Below are 24982 nucleotides of genomic sequence, written 5' to 3'. Positions count from 1 at the left end.
GATGCAAAAACTTATTCTAAAGAATGTATTACAAAAAGACTTCTTCCATTTATAAATTCCAAGCATCAAAACATGAAAATTTTATTTTGGCCTGACGGAGCGAGATGTCATTATGAAAAACACACATTAGAAACTTACAACACTTTAGGTATTAACTTTGTCGACACTAAAGATAACCCCCCAAATGTACCGCAGTTAAGGCCAATTGAAAATTTTTGGGCACATTTAAAAGCAAAAGTTTATGAAAATGGATTTACTGCGAAAAATCTTGACCACCTTAAGAATAGAATTCGATTAAAGTTGAAAGAGTTTGATCCAGAATACTTTTTCAACCTAATGGATTCAGTCAAAATTAAAGTTCGAAAAACCGCTGATTTAGGACCACTTTCGGTTATAAAATAGTTAACCATGTCCAGTCACTCATTTTAGTTAAAATTTTTGTCAAAAATCGATTAATTTTGTATTCAATTAAATACAATTTTTCATTCCGGATTTTTTGTGAACAGACGTTATTGTCATATTTGGGCATGTTCTTCTAATGATGCACTTTCTCTCCTAAACAATGTCTAAAAACACTTTTTAAAAGTAGTTAAGCCTGCTCTACCTGCATTACCTACTTGAGCGACTTTTCCATCATCAAAAAGTTGTTTCTTTTTGATTTGTTTCATTTGATCAAATTTCCTTGTTCCATCATGGTTGCTATTCAAATGAGCTTTTATCACTATTTCCATTAACTTGGCGTTCAGTAAAGTCACATCCTTTTACTGTATTGGCAATTTATGCTCTAAAAACTTTTATTCATCTAGTTTTTTCTCTTTGCACATCTTCATGTTTTCTTGACTCACACAATCAATAACTTTTCTTCTGTCAAACGTTTCCTCGCTCTTTTACACTAATCTTTCTTTAATATTTAACAATATTCGTATTCAATTAATTAATCAACTAACAGATGCAGATTCTCTAATAAAACCCTCTTTATTTAAGACAAGGTCCAAAATCACATTGCCAAAAAAAAAAATGTTATTGGACCTTGTTTTTGTTGTTGCTTGACATGTAATTGACTTGCTATTTATATATACTTGATATTTATATAATTACTTAAATTATAATTTATTTAAATTATAATTTAAGTAATTTTAAGTGTTCTGCTTTTTTTGCACTTAACAAACATTGTGATCAATTACAAATTTAATCACAGATTCAAACACAAAGTCACAGATTAAATCAAAGATTGAAAAAGTTTTTTATGTGGATAAAATCAACAAGTTTAAATATTATTTTAAAAACTAATACAGCCCCTCATTTTTTTTATCCCTTTAACTAAAAATGGATTCCACTATCTTTATCCTAAATGTATAAATGGAATTACCTGAAACCAATCAATAGTACAACAATTAATAAGTGAAGGAAACATTCTTAAATGATTTCTAAAAGTATCTCCAATTGGGCTCATTGCTAATACTATGTGAAGGTTTGCTTTCACTCTATCAATGAAGTAATTATACATTGCTAATGGTGTAGAATCATTTTTTTTACCCTAGAATGATTATATCAAAAAAGAAAAAAATTAAAAACAACACATAAAAAACAAACAAGCATAAAAAATAATGATAACTTATAAAAGCATAATAAACAGAAATAAAAACAAAGCTATTCAATTACTTCATTTCTTGCTATTCCTTGCATTTTATCAATTACATCAGCTTTCTCGTCAGCTGCAATTATATTTGGCACATCACCTGTATTTAGAATCATGTTGATGTCCTCAACAAACAGCTCATCTTTTATTTGGTTATCAATAAACAAAAAAACGGTTGGTTTACCATCAACTCCAGATAAAATCAACAGTTAAAATTAAAACACATTTAAAATACTTAAACATTTTGTTTTGAAAATATAACTAAAAGAAATTTTTAATAAAACCTTTTTAAGATCATTGTGCCAATCAATCTTATTGTAACATTTTGATATCTCAATTTGAAACAGTGCAAAATCTGCAATGAAAGTTGCTAACTTTTCAATACTTTGACGGCCACGTCCTCCAAGACCTAAAATCTACATTTTTATATTATGATCAAAAATTTTCATCTACTTTTAATTATTAAATAAATTGAAATATATATTTTTAAGTGTTTTTATTGTTTTCATAACAACTGCTTTATAATCACTTTTTCAATTTTTGATTAAATGTATGATTTCCATTAATCATACATTTAATCAAAACCATCCAGTCATTAAAAACCTGGTTAAAAATAAAGTATTAAGTAAAATTAGTACCAACTAATAAAGCATGTGTACATTATATATATATATATATATATATATATATATATATATATATATATATATATATATATATATATATATATATATATATTTATATGTATATATATATATATATATATATATATATATATATATATATATATATATATATATATATATATATATATATATGTATATATATATAGTCCCTAAGGCCACTACAGACGAGGAGGCTACTTAATTGTGGTTATAACCCTCTCTTAACTCTTTAACTCCAAAAGACGAACCTTGACGAACAAGACTGCTGTCCAGAGAAACAAGTCGAGCACAGTACTACCAGGGATGTGGTGGGAGTCGAACATGGATCCTCTTGCTTATGAAGCAAGCACTCTACCACTACACCACTACCGCATATATATATATATATATATATATATATATATATATATATATATATATATATATATATATATATATTGTTTAAAACTCATATATATATATTGTTTAAAACTCAATTTAAAAAAAATTTCTCTACCAAACTATAATATTATGATATTTAAAATTTTGTTTTACAAAATCAAAAGCATTTTAATAAAAACAAATTAAAGTATTTGAATACAATATACAACTTTGAATATTATAAACAGTGCTTTCAAAAAAAAATATGTGCAGTAAAATATTCAGTTCATTTTCTTTTCTACTTTCTTTTTAAACTTACAGTTACTCACAATTAATTTATTAATTTAAATATTAGCTTAAGATTTTTCTATAAAAGGTTGAATAAACTAAAAGCCAATGCAAGGTTATGATATAGTGAACTTAACATGTTCAACAAAAACCGCAAAAAATGCATTTCTTCAAATATAGATAGAAATGAAAAAATTAGTGTTTATGCAGCCGGTAGAAAACCTATGTTGACTGCTAGAAAACAGCTCACAAGATTAAGTTGGTGTAAAGAGATGTTTGAGTGGTCTTTGGAGAAGTGGAAATAACTTAGGGATCAACTAGTTGTTTGAGAAGTTAGAGAAGTGGAAACACTAAGATCACCAAGTAAGATCACTAACTTAGTGATTACTAAGTTGGAGAAGTGGAATCAACTTTATGATCACTAAGTAAGTTCACTAAATCTATCAATGCATTTATTGATGAAAGTAGCTTTGAAGTATTACAAATAAAAAACACAAATAGAAAAAACAAAGTTCTATTTAAAAGATTTAATTCTAAAAAAGTGTTAGAAGTATCTTAATTTTAGCAGAGTAGCGTATATATCATTTATACAGACCAAATCATCCAACATATTTATAAAGAGGCGCTAAAAAACTGCATGGATTCATCAGCATAAATGCTAAATGATCAAAATGAATGATGACAAATTCAACAGAATTTAGTGCCTGTCCACACAGCTCCTACAGTAAAAGGATGAAAAAAGAAAGAAAAAAAAGTTTTTATGTCCTTGACAAGCTTGATCGCCTGTTTTGAATCCAATTGAATCTTTATCACCTTGAAAAGACAAAAAATTATTCAATTTATAAATAAGATCTATATATACAGTAGGTAAAAAAAAAAGGCACAACTTTTTTTCAAATGAAATAAAAAACGATTGTTAACTTTTTTTTTAAGGGAAAAAAACAATCAATTATTTGAAAATAGCATTATATTGAAGCATTGCAAAAAAAATGTGTTGCTTACAAAAAAGATGAGTTGCTTACGAAAAAGCTTGTGAGGGATATTTTAAACACTGGTTTGAACGTTATTTTTGTCGCAAATATAAATTTTTTATATTTTTTGTTTTTATGTTTAATAATGTTTTTATATACATTTTTATGTTTAAGTATGTTATCCAAGATGCAATATTTGTTTAAAAAAGATTTTTCTAGCAAATAAATATTTTTAAATATATTTCCTTTAGTTTCTATTTTATGGTAGTTCAAATATGCTTAAAGCAACAAAATTTTAAAATGCATGTTTTTTTCGAAAGCAATGTATATTTTTAAAAAATATATCTTTAAAAAAATGTATATCTTTAATGTATATCTTTGTGTATCATCAATATATATAATGTATATCAATGTATCTTTAAAAAATAATAAAAAAATACATATACACACCTTTCCATTCTTAATGTCAATAAAATAAGGTCTGTTACTTCATCATATATTTTTTCAGAAGAATTGCTTGGCATGTAATCTCCAAAAAACAATGATCTAATGCTAGAATCTGTGATAGGTCCACTAGGTACAAGATGTTTCATTAGAGTGTCAAGTTCTTTATTAAATTGCTTTTTTGTAGTGTCAGTTATCAAATCAAAGAAAAATAATCTATCTGAATCGTCAATAAGTCGATCATAAAAAACTCGATAGACTTCATGAACCCATAATCTAAGAAGTTTATTAGTATCCTGTAAATAGGTACTGGGTACTAATAGTATGCCTCTAATGACTCGAGAAAAATCACGAAGGTTAAATACATAATGTGATTTGGATGGTGTAGGAAGAAAATTAGCCATTGCTGATTTATACACTTGCATTGTGGCATTTACAATTATCTTAAAATATAATTAATAAAAAAAAATATTTAATTTATTTATTTGACGAATACTTATACAGGATAAATTACTTCAGAAATTATTACAATTCTGTAATCAATGTAAGTCCTGTTATAAAATATAATAAAATTATAATCATTTTTTTTATATATATAATTAATATATTTAAAAAAAATAATATATATAAAAAAGCAACCTAAAAATTACTTGAATGTAAAATCATAAAAAAATATAGCTTTAGACTTTTTACAAAAATTGTTCACCCAAGTCGAAGAAAATCTGCTTCAAAACCTCTTTCATGATGCCAATCACAGATAGTGGAAAAAATCTTCGTAAGTGTGTTGTCGTCAAAATCAGCAACAGAAACAACATTCAAGTGTCGCATGAAACGACTTGTAATTTCATTTCTTCCTCCTCCAGGAGGACACATTGCTGTTATAAGCAACTAAGAAAATTGATACAAAAAAGGTTAATACAATGTAATAATAATTCAAAATTTTGCATTGTACTTAATTTCATTTAACTTACAATATCTTCTAAAATTATAGTTGAAGTATCTTTCAAATTATACCAGTTCTTTTGATCTAATAACTGTAAAGTTGAAAATTGTAAAAGTTGTTCGCATAGCTTAATCTGATGAGCTTTACAAATTTCACAATTTAACTTCAATTCAATTTCAAAAATTTTTTTAAAGTTTAGGCCAAAAAAATCTCCAACCCTAAAAAAAGTATATAAAAAAAATTCTATACAATATTATACCTGCCTTAGAAGCTCAATTGGGGGTTGGAGATTTTTTTGGCCTAAACTTTAATACTTTTCTTTTGCTGGCATATTTTTATCATCAATAAAAAAAACCCACTTTTTACCAGGTGGTGGTCCGTATACACCTTTGTGCCGCCAGTCAAGTAACATAGATTTAAAAACATTTGTAAAACTTATTAATATTAAAGGTTGAGTAACGAAAAAAATACCAATATAATCTTTTCATATAAAAAAATGTTTTTACCTGTCAAGCTTTTCCATCACTAGTTCTTGAGTTTGCTGTGTAAATCCAAGAAAAATGTTTGTCTTGTTGTTTCGTCTGTGTTAATTATTAGCTCAGATACCTAACAATATATATGTCAAAATATGTATTTTTTTTTACAAATATTTATGATTTGATTTCTGGCTTCAGACCTCCAGATCTGAAGCCAAAATATATATACATATATATATATATATATATATATATATATATATATATATATATATATATATATATATATATATATATATACACACACACACACATACATACATACATTTATTGTGTTAAGATACATTAGATACATTATACATCACACTTTGCAATGGCATTATACATCATACATTGCAAATGACGAAAGTGTTTATTTAACGGTGAAAAGTAAAAAAAGAGAAAGGGAAAAGCAGAAAGAAATTATTTAAAAAAATAAAAAAGTTAAAAATAAAGTAAAATAACAAAAATGTAAAAAGGAACAAAAAGATTTTAAAAAATGACGAAAGAAGAAAATAAGTAAAAAAGTAAAACGAACAAATAGATTAAATAAAATACAACAAAAACAAGCAATTAAAAGCAAAGTAACAACTTAAAAGAAAAAAAGATCGAAAAATTATCAAAGAAACATTTTTCTGTTTCCGCCAAAAATCTCTTTTGTGGTTCTACCAAGAGTAACAAATATAATTTATTTTATTTTGTAGAAGTTTTTGTATTTGCTTTTTTGTTGTGTAATTTTTGTTTTCGTTTTGTAGTTTTTGCCTTTTCATTTGCGTAAAGTTTGTTATTATTTGTGCTGTTGCTGCTAATGATTTTTATTGTTGTTATTAATTGAGTGTTTTCATATTTTTTGTCTTTTTATTTAATTTATTATATCTTAATTATTATTTTTTTATAATTAATTTAATTTACACTTGCTTTCATTTATTAATATTACAGTTGAATTTTTTTGTTTGTTTGTTTATTTTATTTAGGTGTCACTCCAATGACTAGTTTTTAACTATATGAGTGGCAACTAACCTAATTTTGTAAAATTATAAAAATTTGTAATTTTCAATTTTTGGTTAAATAAATGGATACATACTGAGAGATAAGGTAAATGAAACATGTTTATAGAACATTTATTGCAGCAAAAAACTTTGTTTTTTCATAATACTTCTTTTTCTGAAAACTGGCATATGTATTTAAAAAATAAAGTGAACAAAATAAACAGTTGCAACCTAAATCTGCAAAAATAACTGTGTAGTTAGAGAAATAAAAAGAATTGAGTTTGAACCTAAAAATTAAGTTTGAACCTGTGCAGTTTGAGGAATAACAAGACAATTTTTATCAACAGTCTCCCTCCAATGCAGCCATGAATAATTTCCTTGTTTAACAAACACATAATCATAAACAGTTCCAGCATCAGGAATAAGATTGCTCTAAAACCAAAAAATATTTACCAAGTATATGAAAATATTTTATATAAAAAATAATGCAAACAATATTGAAGTAATGCAAGATACCATTGGTTTTAAAATAACTCATACAAAAAACCAACCTTTAAAATTTTTTTGGCTTTGGATTTAGTTTATCTTGTCCATTAATAAGTGTTCTATAAAATTCACTAAATATTATTCTACTCTTTAAGTCTATGAATGTACCAAGAGACCATACAATAGAGAAAATAAAGCAGGACACCAACCAGGATAAAATCTAAAAAAAATTATTTACTATTATTTACAATAAAAAGCCTGTTTAAAAATATACTTTGTTAGTTTGTTCACAAATCAATTGGCTGATAATTTCAGTTTTGAAATAATAATTTAAACTAAACACTACTTACTGTTTTTTTTATTAAAAAAAAAAATTCTTTTTTATTAAAATTTGTTAAAAAATTTTAAAAGATACAAAAATACTAAAACATTTTTTTTTTAATTTAAAGTGTAAAGAAATTGGAACTAAAATGTTGCAAAAATTTTTGTTAAAAAAAAAAAAGAGCTAAAAATTATCACATTCTTCTTATATCTGTCAGTATTTTAATATTGGATTATTTTAAGGATATTTTCAGAAAGTAATGCTTATTACATAACACAAACCTGACTTGTTGGATACTTAATTGCATTGTCTGATTCTTTACTATGATATACTTCTTCCAATAACAATGAGTAGAGCTTGAAAAAATTCTGAACCAAAAACATGTTTGACATACTGCATAGTAACAGACAGTTGTTTTTAATGTAGTCTAATAATAAAATAAAAACTTGTTAGACAACTTGTTGTTTTTTAAAAACCTTTGATATGTCATCTTTGCATCATTAATTCTATTGAATGCACCATAAAACACTTCAATTACTATTGGTTAACAAATGATCAGTAAAACAAGAGGATCAAAATTCATATTGAATGTTAGAGAGTAAGTTAGACTTAAGGTAAGATATTAAAACTTTGTAAATAAAAACTTAAAGAACTTGCTAATAATAGTAAAAAAACTGATTAGGTAAAAATGATATATATAATATATAAATATATTATTAGAACAGTCAAAGCAATCTATAAATGTTTTTAAAATTAGAATCATATAATTTTTAGATATCATTTTATAGCAGATAACAAAATTCAGTTAAGCACTTGTTAAATAATTACCAAGTATTGAAAAGAATTCTGCAGAACATTTATGCAAGACTGTGACAGGAATGTTAAAAAGCAAACCAAGTATTGAAGAGAATTCTGCAGAACATTTATGCAAGGCTGTGACAGGAATGTTAAAAAACAAGAAATGGGAGTAATTAGTGTCTAATAATGGTTTAACCTCTTAATAAGCAATAGGAAGAGTTTGGTCATTAGATTCTAAAGATGAAAGAAAGATAAGTTAGAAGAAACGAAAATAGTTCTGTCTTTTACTTTGCAAATAATTCTGTCTTTTACTTGAAAAATAAGATATGCTTTCCACATGATTTAACAGTTTTTAAACCAGGTATTTGATGATGTAATGTTTCCAACTAAAACTATATAACAATAGTAGTTTTTTACAGTTTATAAAATTTTAAAACTTTAAATTTAATAAAAATACCAATCTGAAAAACCTTACTAAATTAGAAAAAAAAAATTATTATTTTACGCAATTATTTTTCTGAAGACTTTCATTTTATTTGCTTTTTTTTAGAAAATGTTTTATTTAGAGTTAAAAACTTTAGTCTTTTTAAAGCTCTTTTAAGTATTTTCTTTTTTATAGTTACAAATATAAATGGCATAAAATGCCTCTTAGCAAAAATGAACCAATAATAGAAAATTGGCGCTATAGTACAGATATTTTATATTAAACCAACTTAAAATTTTTTTGTTTAAAAGTCTACCTAAGCAAGGCTGCATCAGCCATTTAAATAAATCTTGTACAAGTTCCATCTGCTCTTTATTCAAAGACTCTTGTATATTTTGCAAGTACGAAATCATAAGTGGCTCCCAACCAAGCTGGAAGCATATATTTATGTTCAAATTTAAACAAAAATTATATAAACTTGGTATAAAATGCAATTTTTTCTTTGCAATTTTTTATATAAAATTTTTTTTTTTTTTATCAAAAAAATGAAAAAAAAACGAGAAAAATGACTTTATAAATAAAATTGAATTTTTTATGGCAAATATCAAAATTAACATTTAATAATATTATACATAATTAGAAAAATCAAAAAATAATAAAATGTGAAATTTTCAAATTTTACCTAGTGTGGTTCCAAATAGATCATGCCACATCGACTGACAGTAGCTGGTGATGCCTGTTCAAGATCAGCAGTTTCAAATACCAAACTCTGTTTAACGCTCATTTGAATAATTTCTCCACTCATTAAGCTTAGCTGAAATTTCAAAATACTTTTAAATATAACTTTATACTTTATTGTATAAGTAAAAGAATTTTTTTTTTATATAAAAAAAAGAGGAAGAAATTCTAAAAAAAAGTCTAGATGGCTTGCATATTGCTGTTGAGGTCAGAAGCATTAAAGAACTCTTTGACAAGACGCTGAGTGTGTCCTTAAGTTATTCAAACAGATGGATGGCCAATTTGAGGGTCAAGCCAACAAATATTTTCAAACTTGTTAATAAACTTGAAGTTGTAGAATAAATTACCTTGAATGCATCTTTTATTTAGTGATGTGAGATGAAGATGTAATTATCTGTCTTTGCTGTATAAGACTCTGAGAAGTGGAATTTCTTTTTTCAAGTATTTTAATGCTGTGTGCAGAAGTAGAATTCCATACCATAACCAACGCAAGAGCCAGGTTGCAGTCCAATATATGATTTGAATTATTGTTTTGTAGCATAATTGGGCTGTTATGGGTTGAGTTAATAAAAATAAGTTTACTGTCACTAGCATAAAACTTCATTGAATTGCTAACTAAGTCTGTGATGTCATTATTGTATAAGTTGAAAAGAAGAGGTCCTAGAACAGATCCTTGTGGGACACCACTAGTGACTGGTAACCAATCTGAAGTAGCGGAACCTATGACAACTCATGATCTGTTAGAAAATTTGTGGAGCATAAGATCATGAGGAGGTGTGTCAAACGCTTTTTCATTATCTAGATATAAAGCATCTATACTACTCTCTTACCATTGAATATGATTTTTCCTTTAAGTTGTTAAAAACTAGTTGTAAAGGACCTGGATGAGCTGGAGGTGCTTTTGCCACCTCTGAAGCGCTTAATAGCAACATGTTTACATTCAATATAAGTTTGTTTAAGAGTGATGATACCAGCATTTGGTCATGTTTGATATGTTCAGCGGCGACTGGAGAAGGAGATGTTTTGGTACCAAAATTGATAATATTTTTTGATTTCTTTCTCCTTCCTGGACTTCATGTGCAAGTGCTGCTATTTTTGAATATTTTTGAATGCTTCTTGGATATTTTTCTCTTCTTTTAGATACTATATTTTTTTCTGTGATCAATTATGTGTTTATGAAGTTGCTACTTTAGGAATCTATTTTAAGTTGTGTAAATTAAATATAAATACCAAATTATTTTTTTTACATTTTATAAAAGTTTTATGGAGTTTGATAAACTTTCGAAACAAAAAATTGCATACCTTTTTATTATCATCCAGTGCTGTGTTCATGTTTTCAATCTATATTGCATCTACTGGACCATCAAAAACAATCCACATACGGTCATCAGTAGTGGAAATAGCTTGCTCACGAAAGAAAACAGCAAGAATACCATCAGACCATTCATGAGAAACTGGATCAAAATTACCATACAAATTATTTAACCGTAACAAAAATGTATATAGAAAGGAACACAGATATCATTGTGTGAGGTGCGAGTAAAAGTTTGAGTGAAAGTGTTTAATAATATCCATAGTCAACCTTCCAGTGACATAAAATATGAAAAAAAATCTAGTCAAGTCTAGTTTTGGTAGGGTATATTTTCTTGTATTTGTTTATTTGTGCAATTTTATCTAATCAAAACAGCATTAATAAAAAACAATAGAACCTTAAAAAAATCTGGGGTCTGTAATTTTTCTAAATCTGACATTGCTTGGGCTAAAATCTAAATAAAAAATAACAAAAATTATAGATTTATTGAAAATATGCTAATAATGACTACAATTATAAATGGCTGCTTTTTTAATAAAAAAATATGCTAACAAACCTTGATAGCATTAGTTTTTCCACCAAGTGGTTCTCCATCAATCATAAAACCATGCCTTACAATCATCATTTCATATATCTTAACATACCTGATGTCAAAAACAAAATTCAAAAAGAAAAAACATTACATAATAAAAAGCTAAAAAAAAATCAAACCAGAATAATTTTTTTGAGATGCCAATCAGTAGTCTGCAAAATTTCTTGTTTGCAATTATTTATTATTGCCTCCATAAGTACACCATAGTCTGGAGATGGCCACGATGTACCCGGGAATAAATCAGAGATAATTCCTTCAAACAATGGTACATCCTGTAAAAAAGAAGTTTTTAAAAATTTCAAAAATATCCTGTGTTTTTAATATATATTTTTTTGACTTAAAACCTGATCCCCCCTTTTTAAAATTTGAAATCTGAAGCCTATTCATATTTTTATTTTAACTACAAAATAGCTAATAATAAAGAATTATCATTATCAGTATTGATGCATTATTTTCATTCAAGAATTTTTAATTTAAATATGGCACCCTAAACAAGTTTCAAAATAAAATTTATTCAAAAAAATAAAAAATAAATCATCTGTGACAAAAACTTAGCTAAATTAACTTCTAGGATTGCTCTAAGAATAAGATTTTCCTCGCCATCATTTGGGTATCTTAGTTTTAAATTACCAGCTGCTTTAACAGCTCGCATGCCATAATCATAATGTGACTGAGATGATAAAAGCTCAGAACACAACTTGTATGTTTCAACTATTTTAACTGCCATACTAACAAAAAGTTGAACAGTTACTGACACATAAATTGCATATTTAATCCAAACAAGTTTTTAAACTTTAGAAATAATTATTTTAAACAAAATAAAAATAAAAAGGTATTACGCTCTTGCGTTAATCAACCCCATTGAGTATAATGAAATCTCAGAAATAAGGCAATAATCTGGCACCATCATTGCTACAGTCCTAAACAATATCTAAATAAAAAACCAATAATATAAAAAACGTTGTTAAAATGAAAATGAATATTATACCATAATTATGTGATAGTGGTGTAATGGTAGAATTCACGCTTTGTAAGTAAAAAGTTCCAAGTTCAATTCCCATCACTCCCCTGATTGTAATGTGGTTAACTTGTTTCTCAGAGCAGCTTGTTAAGGCTTTTTGTTTTTCCTCCTGCTTTAGAGTTATTGAGTCAAGAGTAACAACAATCAAAAATAGTAAAATTAAAAATGAGTATACAACTTGACTTGGCTTGGAAAGGTGAATACATTAAACAATTTTTTTTTTACATACAACTGAAAATAATATTGATAAAATTCTTACCTTTAGATTATCAGGTAGTTCTTGGTGCCCTGCATAACCAGGGTTCATAGTAATGAATATAGTACATGTAGGATTCAGCACTAATTCAGTGCCTTCAAAAATAAATGTTTTACATTTAACAGAGATAGAATTTTGAATAGTTGAAATTTGCTGAGCAATAACTGATAGTACCTATAATAACATTTAGCTTAGAAATATCATTACTTTGAATATTAAAAAATAAGAACCGAAACAACAACAACAAAGGTCAACCTCTAATTCAATTCTGTTGAACTCATCAAAACATGCCCAAGCCCCAGCTTGAGGTAGACTTTTAAAAAATTTTCCCATTGCTTTAAAATCTAATCCATCTGAACAATTAAAAACTACACACTATAATAAAAAAACGAATTATCAAAAAAAAAAAAACTATCAGTATAGTGTATACATGCCCGTTCATTAAAAAACTATAACAAAAATAAAAATATAAAAACAAACCTGCTTTGCAACAGCCTTAGCAAGGTCCTTTGCTGTTTCTGTCTTTCCAGTTCCCGCAGGACCTTCTGGAGCCCCACCCAAATTTAACTTTAGAGCGCCCATTAGAGTTCTAGAATGATAAAAACTTGATTTAAAATTTTATATAAAACACATGTATAAAGAGCAAAACTTGATTACAAATTTTATATAAAACACATGTATAAATATTAAATATAGAAAGTATATCTTTCTATATTTTTTAATATTCAGGAGAGGTAATTGAGCATTACCATTACCAGCTCTGCTTTTTATCTATACCATGACAACAAAAACAACAACAAGTTATTTATTTTTTAATAATAATTTATAACTATATAAATAACAATAATAGTAACAACAATAACAATGAAAGAAATAGTAATAAGATAACAAACTTGATAATCAAAATATTATTACTACAGCTAATGTTCAATGTTTAATGTTTACCATCATCTTATGCAATTTTTATGTTGTTTCCAGGTTTTTCTGAACAGAACAGGTTTCTTACCTTCACAGGGTCTTCCAACAAGGTCTTTTATCAACTAAGAGCTGATAAATCTCTTTTAGCTTTCCTGGAAAATTGTTGTTGTTCTTTGTTTAATTCAACAAATTAATATTAGTTTAATTTTGTTGTTTTAATGAACAAACTTTTTTGTTCACTAATTTATTGAATCTGTTTCTTATAAAGTATAAAATAAATGACAAGGTAGATTTTTTAGTAGTGATTTCTCTTCAGTTCAGTTTTGTCTTTAGTCTTATTAAAATTATTTTTTATAATAATTATATTAAACAATAATTAAATTTATGGACAGGTAGTTGTAATTTGAATTTATTTGTCTCTATCAAATTTTAATTTGCTTTTTGTTCTGAAACTTAGTCAGTTTCCTGTCAGGTTGGCATATTCAATGATAGTTGATAAAAGTCAAGATCAAATGTTCGACAAAGTTGGTGTAAATCTAAAAAAACTATGTTTCTCTTAGGTGCAACTATATGGAGAAGAACAATTAATAGTTTGTTTTTCTAAATTGATAAACATCACATTTATGGTATGGTAGATGAAAAATGTTTCAAATAATGTTATACTTTCTAATGTTACTAATACATGGTCTTAAAGGAGCATCATAGTTTTTAAAAGATCATTAATGCGTGAACAATTGCAATGCATAAATATAACTTACTATTGTCAAAAGGTCCTTGACTGTGATTAACTGGTTTATTAAATAATATTCATGTTTTAGATCAAGAATGTTTAATAGTTTTTTTTTATAGCTAATAAATATTCTAGGCATGTCATTTGGAAAATATTTTAGAAATGTTGTATTTCTGGATATTATTAGTTTTCAATAACTAATTGTTAATAATTATGTGTTATATAATATGTTTATAGTATATATATATGTTTATATTAAGTTGTTTCCATATTTTAAAAGTGGTGTTATTAGACAACACATAGTGCAAGATTGTTATCTATGCCAGTTAAGCAGTGTCGCTAAATTGTGGTGTAACTTGGCAACCTTGAGTTAAGATGCTTGAATGTCATTTTTTTATTGCGATGTCTGATTTATTTAAATTTATTTGGAACTGAGAACTAAGTATAAATCCTACTGCAATTAGTATCTAAATATTAATGTTACAATTGGTTAAGTTATAGCATATTAACACAACTGCAAGCTTTTCAACACAGTGGAAATGCTTGCATCCTCTGTCTATCTATTGAGGATTTATTAATAAAATAACTGTAAATGGAACCCTCTATGTTATTACTCTGTTCTTAGACATTTCCGGTATTTTATTAAAAAATTTTCAATTTTTATTGATTTGATAAGTGTTGAGTAGTTTTTTTATCTTGTTATCTAAAAGTGAACACAACTCAAAAGATTACTTTTAGAAAAATTTGCATTTTTATATATTTTTTGGATAATATATCAAGTTAAACTGTTAGTTATTTATTTACTAATAAATCAAGTTGCTAGTAAGGATATAAGAATTACAGTTGTTTACTGCTAGTAAGAATTATAATTGTAATAATAATATATCATATTATTAAAAAAAAATATATACTATATTAATATTGTAATAATAATATACTATATCACTAAAAAAAATGATAAAAATTGAGAATTGCACCTGTAACATCGATTAGTCAATGGAGTTACTACAAGTCTTCCAGAATTTCCAAGATACTCATACCCGTACATAATAGTAGTTGTAATCATTCTCACAGCAATTAATCCTTCTTCAAAATAATATCGAAATTGAGCTATCCATTGAAAATCATTTGGATTGCTTATATTATTCTTTGTCATCATTTCAATTACATAACGAGCTAATAAAAAAAAACTTTGAAGTTTTATTTTTTTTTAAATAAAAATATTAATGAAAATGAAATAAACTCATTATCAAAAATTAAAAAATAAAAATAATTTACCATGTACATCAATGACTACTAAAGCACCAAGAGTCAGCCGTACTCCTTTATCTAATTTTCCACGAACTAATTCTACAAGTTTGCTAATTTGATCATTGGACTTATTTAGATAGCTGAAAAGGGCATTGGGTTTAAGTATTGCCTCACTAACTTCTGCAGTCCAATAAATACTACTAACTGCTATAACTATCTAAATAACATATAAAAGGTTTTTACACTTTTTTGTATTATATAACATATGAATGGTTTCTACACTTCTGCATATTAAATAACATATAATTGTAGAATCCTCTTACCTACATTAAAACAATCAAATAATTCTCATATCTAATTCTCTATATGATAATGTTATATAGAACAAGTTGGATTATATACACACTGCTAGTAAAAAATTTTTCCATGCACTTAAACAATTGAAATGATTTTTGCAAACTAATACAATAAGAGCTTGATAGATGTTGATGAATATTGATGGATGTTGATGGATGTAGCATTTTTAAAAATAGTAAAATAAGTTGCAGAAAGATTAAAAAATGTCTCTGCAATTAAAATCACTTAAAATGAAGAATTTAAATAAAATGAAACGACAAGTGGCATGTGATATGCTACTTTTATGTGATAACTACTTGTGTTTTATTAGTACTAAATTAGACATAAGTTTCTGTGCAAAACCAAATGTAAGCATTATATTAAAACTCTAACTTTAAATGTATGCATTTTGTTAAACATTTAAGACTGTTTAATTCCTTTAATAACATTGTTTCTAAGATGTAAGTTGTAAAATTTTATTGTGTAAATTATTATTATTAAAAACATCAATGATAATGCATATACATTATGTCTAAGGAATGTTAGTGCATACATTTATGTTTAAGTAAGGAATGTGCGTATATACTGTAAGAACATGTTTTATGCAATAGTTCAATATCTAGTTAGAAAAAAAAGTAAACTTTGATCACAAAAAAAGACAGTTTATAACTTTGTCTAAAAGCAAATAAAAATTACAAAAAAAAAAATAATTACACACAGCTATTCTACTTTATATATTATAGTTTCAAATGCCTTTGATGGATTTTTACATTTGATGAATATGAAATTGTATATTAAAAAAAAATTTATCTTAAGCAATTACAAGAAAAACTATAGTTATTTCAAAAAAGCTATAGTGGTATTGAAAGATTGCATTTAAAACTATAGTGGTATTAAAAGATTGCATTTAAAACTATAGTGGTATTAAAGGATTGCATTTAAATCTATAGTGGTATTATAAGATTGCATTTAAAAGAATAGTGGTATTAAAAGATTGCATTTAAAACTATAGTGGTATTAAAAGATTGCATTTAAAACTATATTGGTATTAAAAGATTGCATTTAAAACTATAGTGGTAGTGAAAGATTGCATTTAAAACAATTTCATATTTATATCACGCCTCAGAGTGACAATAGGTTGGGTCAACAAGTTAGCATGTTGGGATTGCCTAATACTAACATGAGCTATTTATTAATAACTGTTTTTTTAACACTAAAACAGCTTATTTATTAAATAGATAAACCCAACATAAAACATGTTAAATAAATATGTCAAGTCAGCTTGACCTGATAACACTGAATTACCCATTTTTTATTTAAAAATAGTTTAGCTCCTTTATAAATTATAATAATTACAATATCTCACCTGTCCTGGCCATTCTTGTACCCAACTCTCTCGAGGTGTTAAAGAATATGTTTTAAGAGCATCCTCAGCAACTTTTTGTAAACTTATGATCATAACACTTTCAACTTGAAGAAGCCATTTCTCTACCATGCCCTTCAAAATGTAATATATGAAATATAACAATATTATTTTATCAAAATTATGTGATCAAAATAAGAATATTTTATTATCTGTAGTTATGTTTTGAAATTTCTTTACTTAAATTAACTATTTTGTACCAGATGGTGTCCATACATGCTACAATAAAAAAGTTATTAAAAAAGAGCCTTAACTATAAATCGATGAAATAGTCTAACAAAAAATATTTACAAAAAAAATTAAACCTTGACTTCAGCAGGAATGATCTTTTCCGTAAATGGAACAACTTCTTTCTCAGCACTTATCATGGCAACAATTTCTTGATTTTCAGTAAATTTAAGCTTTGATATACCTTCAAAGCATTTCTTTAAATGTGGTTGCACACGAAGAGGATCTTTTGTTTCAGAAAGTATTTCCAAAAGTTCATAAATTCGAGAGAAAGAAAAATCTGAAAAAAAATCAAAACTAACTTTATATCAAGAAAAAAAAACTTAATATCAGCTAAACACAATTAAAGGATGAAACTCCATTAATCACTTAATCATTACTGATTACTTGAACTAATTATAGAGTTATGATTCTTGATTAAACTACCTTAGTCTTCTCTAAAAACTACTATATAGATTTTCCTAATTTATAGCACAAGGCAACTAAATTTTTAATAATTTTAACATTTGTCACAGTTGGTTTTTTGAGTTGAAATAAAAAAACAAGTCTTAAATCTAGAAAAAGTTCAAAACAAGATAAAAAAAAACTGAGTTTTGAAAAATGAAAATTTCCTTCAAAATTCTTCTTTTTCACTAGAACTTATTTGCAAACAAACTTTTTTTACAATCTCCAGGTCAACAAATGAAACTATTTAAACTAATTTAAAGATATTTGGTTTGGATTGCTTCTATGCAAGTAATCTGCTCCTTTAGTTTAAAAAATGAAATATTTTTAAGAATTTGAAATAAGATTTTGAAATGAAAAAACCCTTTAGTAATATATTTAGCAATTCAAATGAGATAAATAAGATAAATCTGTTGAAGTAGTTTTAAGTAACAAAAAATTTTAGAATTTTATTTAATTATTTGTTTATTTACTGTGTAATCAACTAACATTTTAACAAACTTATTAACATAATATTAGTTTTTTTTAAAGACAAACTTGATACTTGAAATTATTCCATGACAATTCTAAATGTTCAGTTAGTTTTAAAATTGTTTCATGCACACATCAAGACTAAAAAGTGACAAAAAAATTAAATACTTAATATGTTATACCTGGGAAAGAAAAGCTGCTTTTGCTCTAGATAAGCATTAAGTCCCTTTTGAATGTCCTCTAAAAGTCGGTTTGCTTCAACAAGCCTATCTAACATTTTTGGCTGACTAGTGCATACAAGCACGTGTGGGTCAACAACCTAAGCATATTTTTGTTTATATTAAATTTTATTGCAATCAGAAAATCTGTATATTCTTATTCTACTATAAAGTACTTTTTTGTATTTGAGTTATAAAAACATAGGAATTTAAGGAAGCTACAATACAAGATCATACTGAATTTAACATAATGTCTCTCCAATAACTATCCACAATTTTAAATTTTTTTCCTTCTTCAGGCATCTGTTTCATTATATCTTCTGAACTGAAAATTGGCTCCAAATACATCCACGTGGCTTGACACTGATAAATAAAAATTGCTTTTTTATTTTTGTATATATAATTTTACATTATTACTATTGTGATGACTTTTATATGGCTTTTATATAAATCTATGAATATTAGTACAAGAGTATTGAAAAAAACATTCATTTGATTTTCTTGTTGAAAAATGGTCAACCACAAACCAATAATTCAAATTCACCATATATGTGTATGGATAAAATATCAAGCAATTTTATGATCATTATTTTTTAATTCTAATTTAATTAATTATTATTAAGTTATTAAGTAGTTTTTAAGCATTTAACAGTTTATTGTTACATCATAATACTTTAAATTATAAATAAATATAAAATTACAAACTTAAATAAATTCTACAAGTACAGAAAGCTATTCTATATATTGAAAAAATGTTGTTAAGAATTCTGCTTAATTAAAGCATACTATATAATTCTTAAGCTTTGTTAGACAAAATAACTCTAAGCTGGAGGTTCTCTCTTTTTACAGTTGCCAAAAATATCTTAATGACACTTGACTGCTTGTTTTGCACACTGATTTCTTCTGTAAATTACCAGCCTCAAGAGTTCCTAATTCCAAAACTTTTTCAATGAGTTAAATGCTTTTTCGTGACCATGCAAGCTGCTACATAGCTCCCAATAATCATCTGCATTGTACATTTGTTCAGTAAACCAATGATTTACCCATCTGTAAGAGATAATTCTACATATGTCAAGTAATTAGTCTCTTCATCTCTGATAGAAGAATAAATGCCAAAAGTGCTAGTATTGCTCAGAAATTCCATCAAGAATTTCCACCAAGTTCTACATCCGTAACTATGTGAAGGACTCAGTCAGATCATGTTGTTGACAACCAATGAATTGTGGTTTATTTTCTTTCTTTAGTAAAATATCTTTGTAGCTGACTGCCTTTACCTTTAACAACAGTATCTGCTTTCCATCTGGTAGATCTAGCGCTTGTAACTTAACTTCTTTTGTTTATTCTTCAACACTAACACTTAACATTCTTGGTTGTTTACTACCAAAGTGCAGTGACCTTTCTATATGTAGTGCTTTCCTCATTTCTTCTTTAAGTTTAACTGCATTTTTAATAGTTAATTTGAACATACCAGACTGTGAAGGTGTTTGAATGTCAATCTCATATTGAGATAATTGTTGACAAATGGTAGCTGCTTTGCTGGTTGATAACTTCAAAGATGTTACTAATTTGGTTGCAGTTTTGACTTTGCTGTAGTTCTTGCTGGTACTTGTGGACTGTTCTACTGAATTCTCAGACTCTTAAAATTCTGCCTCAGACTCTTAAAATTCTGCCTCAGACTCAGATTCTAAAGTTGAAGTTGTTGCTGTTGTCATTACTGTTTGAAGTAGACACCATTTTTCTTTTTTTAAATGGATGGATAGTCTTTGAACTAGCAGCCTTCCCAGTTGTATACCAGACCTGTTCTTTGCTTTTAATCTGAAGATTATACAATCTTTTATCCTCACTGCAGAGCCATTTGCCATCTTTTGTCAAAAAATTCATTCAATAGATCGCATTTACTTTGTTTTACAAATTTATTGCACATTTTCAGCACTTGATCCAGTTTTTCCTGTATGACCTGAATTGAAAAATTTTTCTCAATTTCTTTCTTATTTTGCTTTATGCACTCTTGTCTCTCTTTGATGGATTCTCTCAGGAACAGATAACAACAATTTGGATTTTCAGTGGTATCCTACTGTTATCTTACAGTGATAATTCTTCTAGTGTGAATTGTAAAATCAAAAGAGATTCTTCATCAAGCGGGTTATGTTTTTTTCGGTGGTGGAAGCACTTTTCTTATAGGACATTATAATTCAAGATAATACTTGAATATATATCTGAAAAATAATAATAAATATAAGTGCTATTGTACTATAAGTGCTATTGTATTATTCGACTGCCATCTGGTAAATCTGGTATGCGCAATCAGGCAGCTTATATAGTCTAAATCTTGCTAACTTCCTTAAACTTCTGGAATTCTGGAAAGTTTCAGAGATTTCTAAAACCATCCAGAACAGTCCAGAAAATTCTAGAAAGTTCCATAAGGTTCAAGAAAACTCTAGGCTTCAGAAAGTCATAATGCTACTGCCTGCAAATACTACTTATATACCATTATTAACATTTTGTGTTGTGGGTGACTCTTTCTAAAAATTCATTAGAATATATATATATATATATATATATATATATATATATATATATATATATATATATATATATATATATATATATATATATATATGTATATAAATATATATATATATATATATATATATATATATATATATATATATATATATATATGTATATAAATATATAAATATATAAATATATAAATATATATATATATATATATATATTTATGTATATATATAAATATATATATATATGTATATATATGTATATAAATATACATATATATATATATATATATATATATATATATATATATATATATATATATATATATATATATATATATATATATATATATATATATATATATATATATATATATATATATATATATATATATATATATATACTCACACTATGGGGTTATAAGTTTTTGGTTTCAAAGGTTGACTTTATGAAAAAAAAGACAAAATTTCAGTTTAAAAGAAACTAAAAGATTGTTTGTTTTGTTTATTTTTTGAAAAAGATTATCCAACATGAAATCTGATTATGTGCTGGGATATACTTTTAAAGAAAAGAAGGATTGTTTTTAAAAAAAATAAATTACTCAAACTTTATTTAAAAAAAAAAAACTTTTTTAACAAATATTAACAAAGTCTATTTTTATAACATTTTAAACCAATATTTTTTAAAAAGTTTTAATAAATAAGATTATGAAATCTCTCTAAAAATTCTTTTGAGATTTAGATTGATATAATCTAAAAAATTTTTTTTACTGATATATAAAACAAAATTTTTACTGATAAATTAACCAAGTAATTAAGGGACATGCAGGGTGATCTTTTTCAAAAACTAAGCAAACCCAATGATATCTTAGTTACTTTCTACCAAAGTTCATCTATTTTTTATAAGGCTAATCAATGAAACATCAAAAAATTATAACCCTAATATACAATCACATAACATTTAACAAAACTTGTCTTAAAAAACCTGAAGCCAATTATCAAGTATATCCTTGATCATGATTAGATTTTCTTTCCAAATTTTCATATCAGTCTCGAAAGGTTTAATAAAAGGTGAGCCACTCATTGTTTGAGATTTAATGATATGGTCATCAAGCAACAGTTGTATTTCATCTATAGATGATAGAACTGAAACTCCCTAAATAAAAAGCTATTGATTCTATATTTTATATAATAAGTCATTGGTTCAATATTACATGTGCTATACAATATGTACTTAAAAACTTAAAAAAAAGTATATACAAAAAAAAAAAAAAAAAAAGGAAAAAAAAGATCATCTTTTAATATTTAAAAAAAATAAAGAAAATCAAATTAAATAGCAAAAAATTTAAATAAAATTTTTTTGTAAATACTACAAATGAAACAGGGAACAAAAATTTTAACAAACAAAATTAAAGTATTTTTATCATTTATAAGTAAATTTAAGTAGTAAATTTTATTTTCTGTTTTAATAACAAAATTAAAATTAAGTTTATTTAACTAACTGATATGGTAAAAATTCAAAGATTATTTCAGCCCATTCATTTTTTTTCTTGTCGATAGCTTTTTCAATGGAGTATTCTTTGCTAGCCGTAACACTTATTTCTTCAAGTCTAATTGTATAAAAAGCTGTTTTTAACTAAAGTATTTATTAATAGTAACATATAAAATAAATATAATAGTCTCATCATTTTTTCAAAATTTTCTGAAGGTTGTCATTCTTGATCAGGTCATTTTTGAGACATGAAACATGTGAAATGACATCATCATTCTTGATGATGTCATTTTTGATGCATTGTGATGATCATATATAAAAAAGTATAAAGTTTGCTTATAAAACAATTTTATTACCAGTTCTTGAATATGCTGTAACTTTTCTTAGAATTTATTTAAGTTAAAAGTTTTTTTATTTGTTTACAATTAAATCTTATTTGATTTATTTTTAATAAACAGGCCAATTACCTAATATGCAGTGTAAAATATTTACTCAAGTCACATGATTAAAACATTATTAAAGTAAATTAGTTTTTAAGAAATTTTACCAGTTTGAGTATATAATTTAAAAATTTAATGGAAATTTCTATAAATTTTCAAAACAACTTTACTCAATACTCAATACTTTGGAAAAATAGTAAATTTGAGATACAATATTCATGTTAGGTATTAAAATAGAGACACAAATGAAATCAAAAATTTCATTCTGTTAAAACGCATCAAAAGACCAAAAATAAGCAAAGGAGAAATGCTTGGATCTATGGAAAATAATATATCTGAAATAATATAATGTATAAATAAATAACATTTAGAAATTAATTTCAAAAATATTTGATAACTTTTATATCTAAACCTGTTTGATTTTAACTTAAAAATAGTCTATTTTTTCACTTTTAAAAGCATTTATTTTCTCCTAAGTATAACAAATTTAGTAGATGTTAGCAACAAGAAATAGCTTGGTATACACTATTAAAGCCCTGGTTAACGTATATAGGAGAAAACCTCAATTTTAGCATAAGGTCATAAAAAATTAGACACAAATAATAATGTAATTTTGGTGGTTGAAAAAAAGTATAACTTTTAATAATTCTTTTTTTTATACTTGGTATTAGAAATTTGACAAATTAGATTGCAAGTAGTTAAAAAAATCTACTTAAAAAAAATCTTATGAAAAAGCAAGAAATAGCTTAATAATTTTAAATTTTCTTAAATGTCTATAGTATAATAAAAATTGATAAAAATAAATCACTATCACTAAAAAAAAAGTTATTGAACACCAAAAGCTGCTGCTAAAGAGATCATATAAAATAATAATAAAATGTTTACAAAAAATAAAATTTTTATTAAAAATATAAAATCACAAAGCATGAAACATAAAAATGTAAAAGCATAAAACATAAATTGTGCAAATCCAAGCAAATATTGCACAAACCAACAGAGAATTATGTAAAAATGCAGAAATATCAGGTCAAAAGTCAGAAAACAATATTTAAAAAAAGACTGGCAGACTGAGTAAAAATAAAGTTATAAAAATTACTTTTTTTAAATATCTCATGAAAACACAACTAGAAGTTGACCTTCTCTCACAACTAGAAGTTGACCTTCAAAAATCAACTAATTTTCAGAAATTCACTGATGACCTTAAAATATCAACAACTTTGCAGATATAAAATATTAAAAAAAAAAAAAAAACATTCAAAATGTGAATGCCTTTTTTTAATAGCACAAAATAACTTTTACTCTATAAGAAATTTCAATAGCCCTGTATCAATGATTTCTGTAAGAGATGTTTCTTTGTCAGGCTTTATATCAGAACCAATAAGATTGCTTATCTGCAAAAGAATATCAATATTGTAGCAAAAACAGAAAAAAAACATGACATAAAAAATTAAAAAAAAAAAACACCCTTTACTTAACTTTTAAACCATTTTATAATATTTTTTTGCTTTTATAAAATCATGTACTTACTAATTCCCAGTGGCGATCTCGAAGTCCAGGCTGACATATTGAACTTAATAAAGAAAGACTAGTTTTAAATTTATCAATCTTTAACTTAATGGTTTCAGCAATGCGGCGCGGGCCAGAAACTTCAGAGAAAATTTTGATTAGTTTGACCATTGTTCGCCACATAGACATTACCTCTTCTTCTGCTTTCTCAGCATTTATATCTTTAAATGGACTTATAAAAAA

At 25.7% G+C, this 24982-nt stretch overlaps 1 protein-coding gene across 1 annotated transcript in view; it reads right to left on the bottom strand.

Moving 5' to 3' along the window:
* Positions 1–24982, bottom strand: part of LOC136083005 (dynein axonemal heavy chain 3-like) — a 65720-nt gene that overhangs the window by 29489 nt on the left and 11249 nt on the right. Inside the window, 30 exon segments of the mRNA XM_065802416.1 lie at positions 1370–1537; positions 1663–1764; positions 1924–2055; positions 4412–4810; positions 4882–4918; positions 5074–5255; positions 5339–5528; positions 5625–5744; positions 5837–5916; positions 7121–7246; positions 10413–10500; positions 11284–11348; positions 11451–11538; positions 11628–11762; positions 12029–12214; positions 12326–12417; positions 12767–12937; positions 13019–13138; positions 13244–13352; positions 15389–15589; positions 15686–15879; positions 17365–17496; positions 17727–17909; positions 17911–17929; positions 18747–18883; positions 19020–19145; positions 22287–22457; positions 22800–22911; positions 24533–24624; positions 24761–24971. Coding sequence (XP_065658488.1) covers positions 1370–1537; positions 1663–1764; positions 1924–2055; positions 4412–4810; positions 4882–4918; positions 5074–5255; positions 5339–5528; positions 5625–5744; positions 5837–5916; positions 7121–7246; positions 10413–10500; positions 11284–11348; positions 11451–11538; positions 11628–11762; positions 12029–12214; positions 12326–12417; positions 12767–12937; positions 13019–13138; positions 13244–13352; positions 15389–15589; positions 15686–15879; positions 17365–17496; positions 17727–17909; positions 17911–17929; positions 18747–18883; positions 19020–19145; positions 22287–22457; positions 22800–22911; positions 24533–24624; positions 24761–24971 — 4168 coding nt within the window.

This window comes from Hydra vulgaris, chromosome 08 (genome assembly GCF_038396675.1).
Source record: "Hydra vulgaris chromosome 08, alternate assembly HydraT2T_AEP".
Classification (NCBI taxonomy): domain Eukaryota; kingdom Metazoa; phylum Cnidaria; class Hydrozoa; order Anthoathecata; family Hydridae; genus Hydra; species Hydra vulgaris.
The sequence above is the reverse complement of the archived record's forward strand: the minus strand, read 5'-3'. Positions and strand labels throughout refer to the sequence as shown.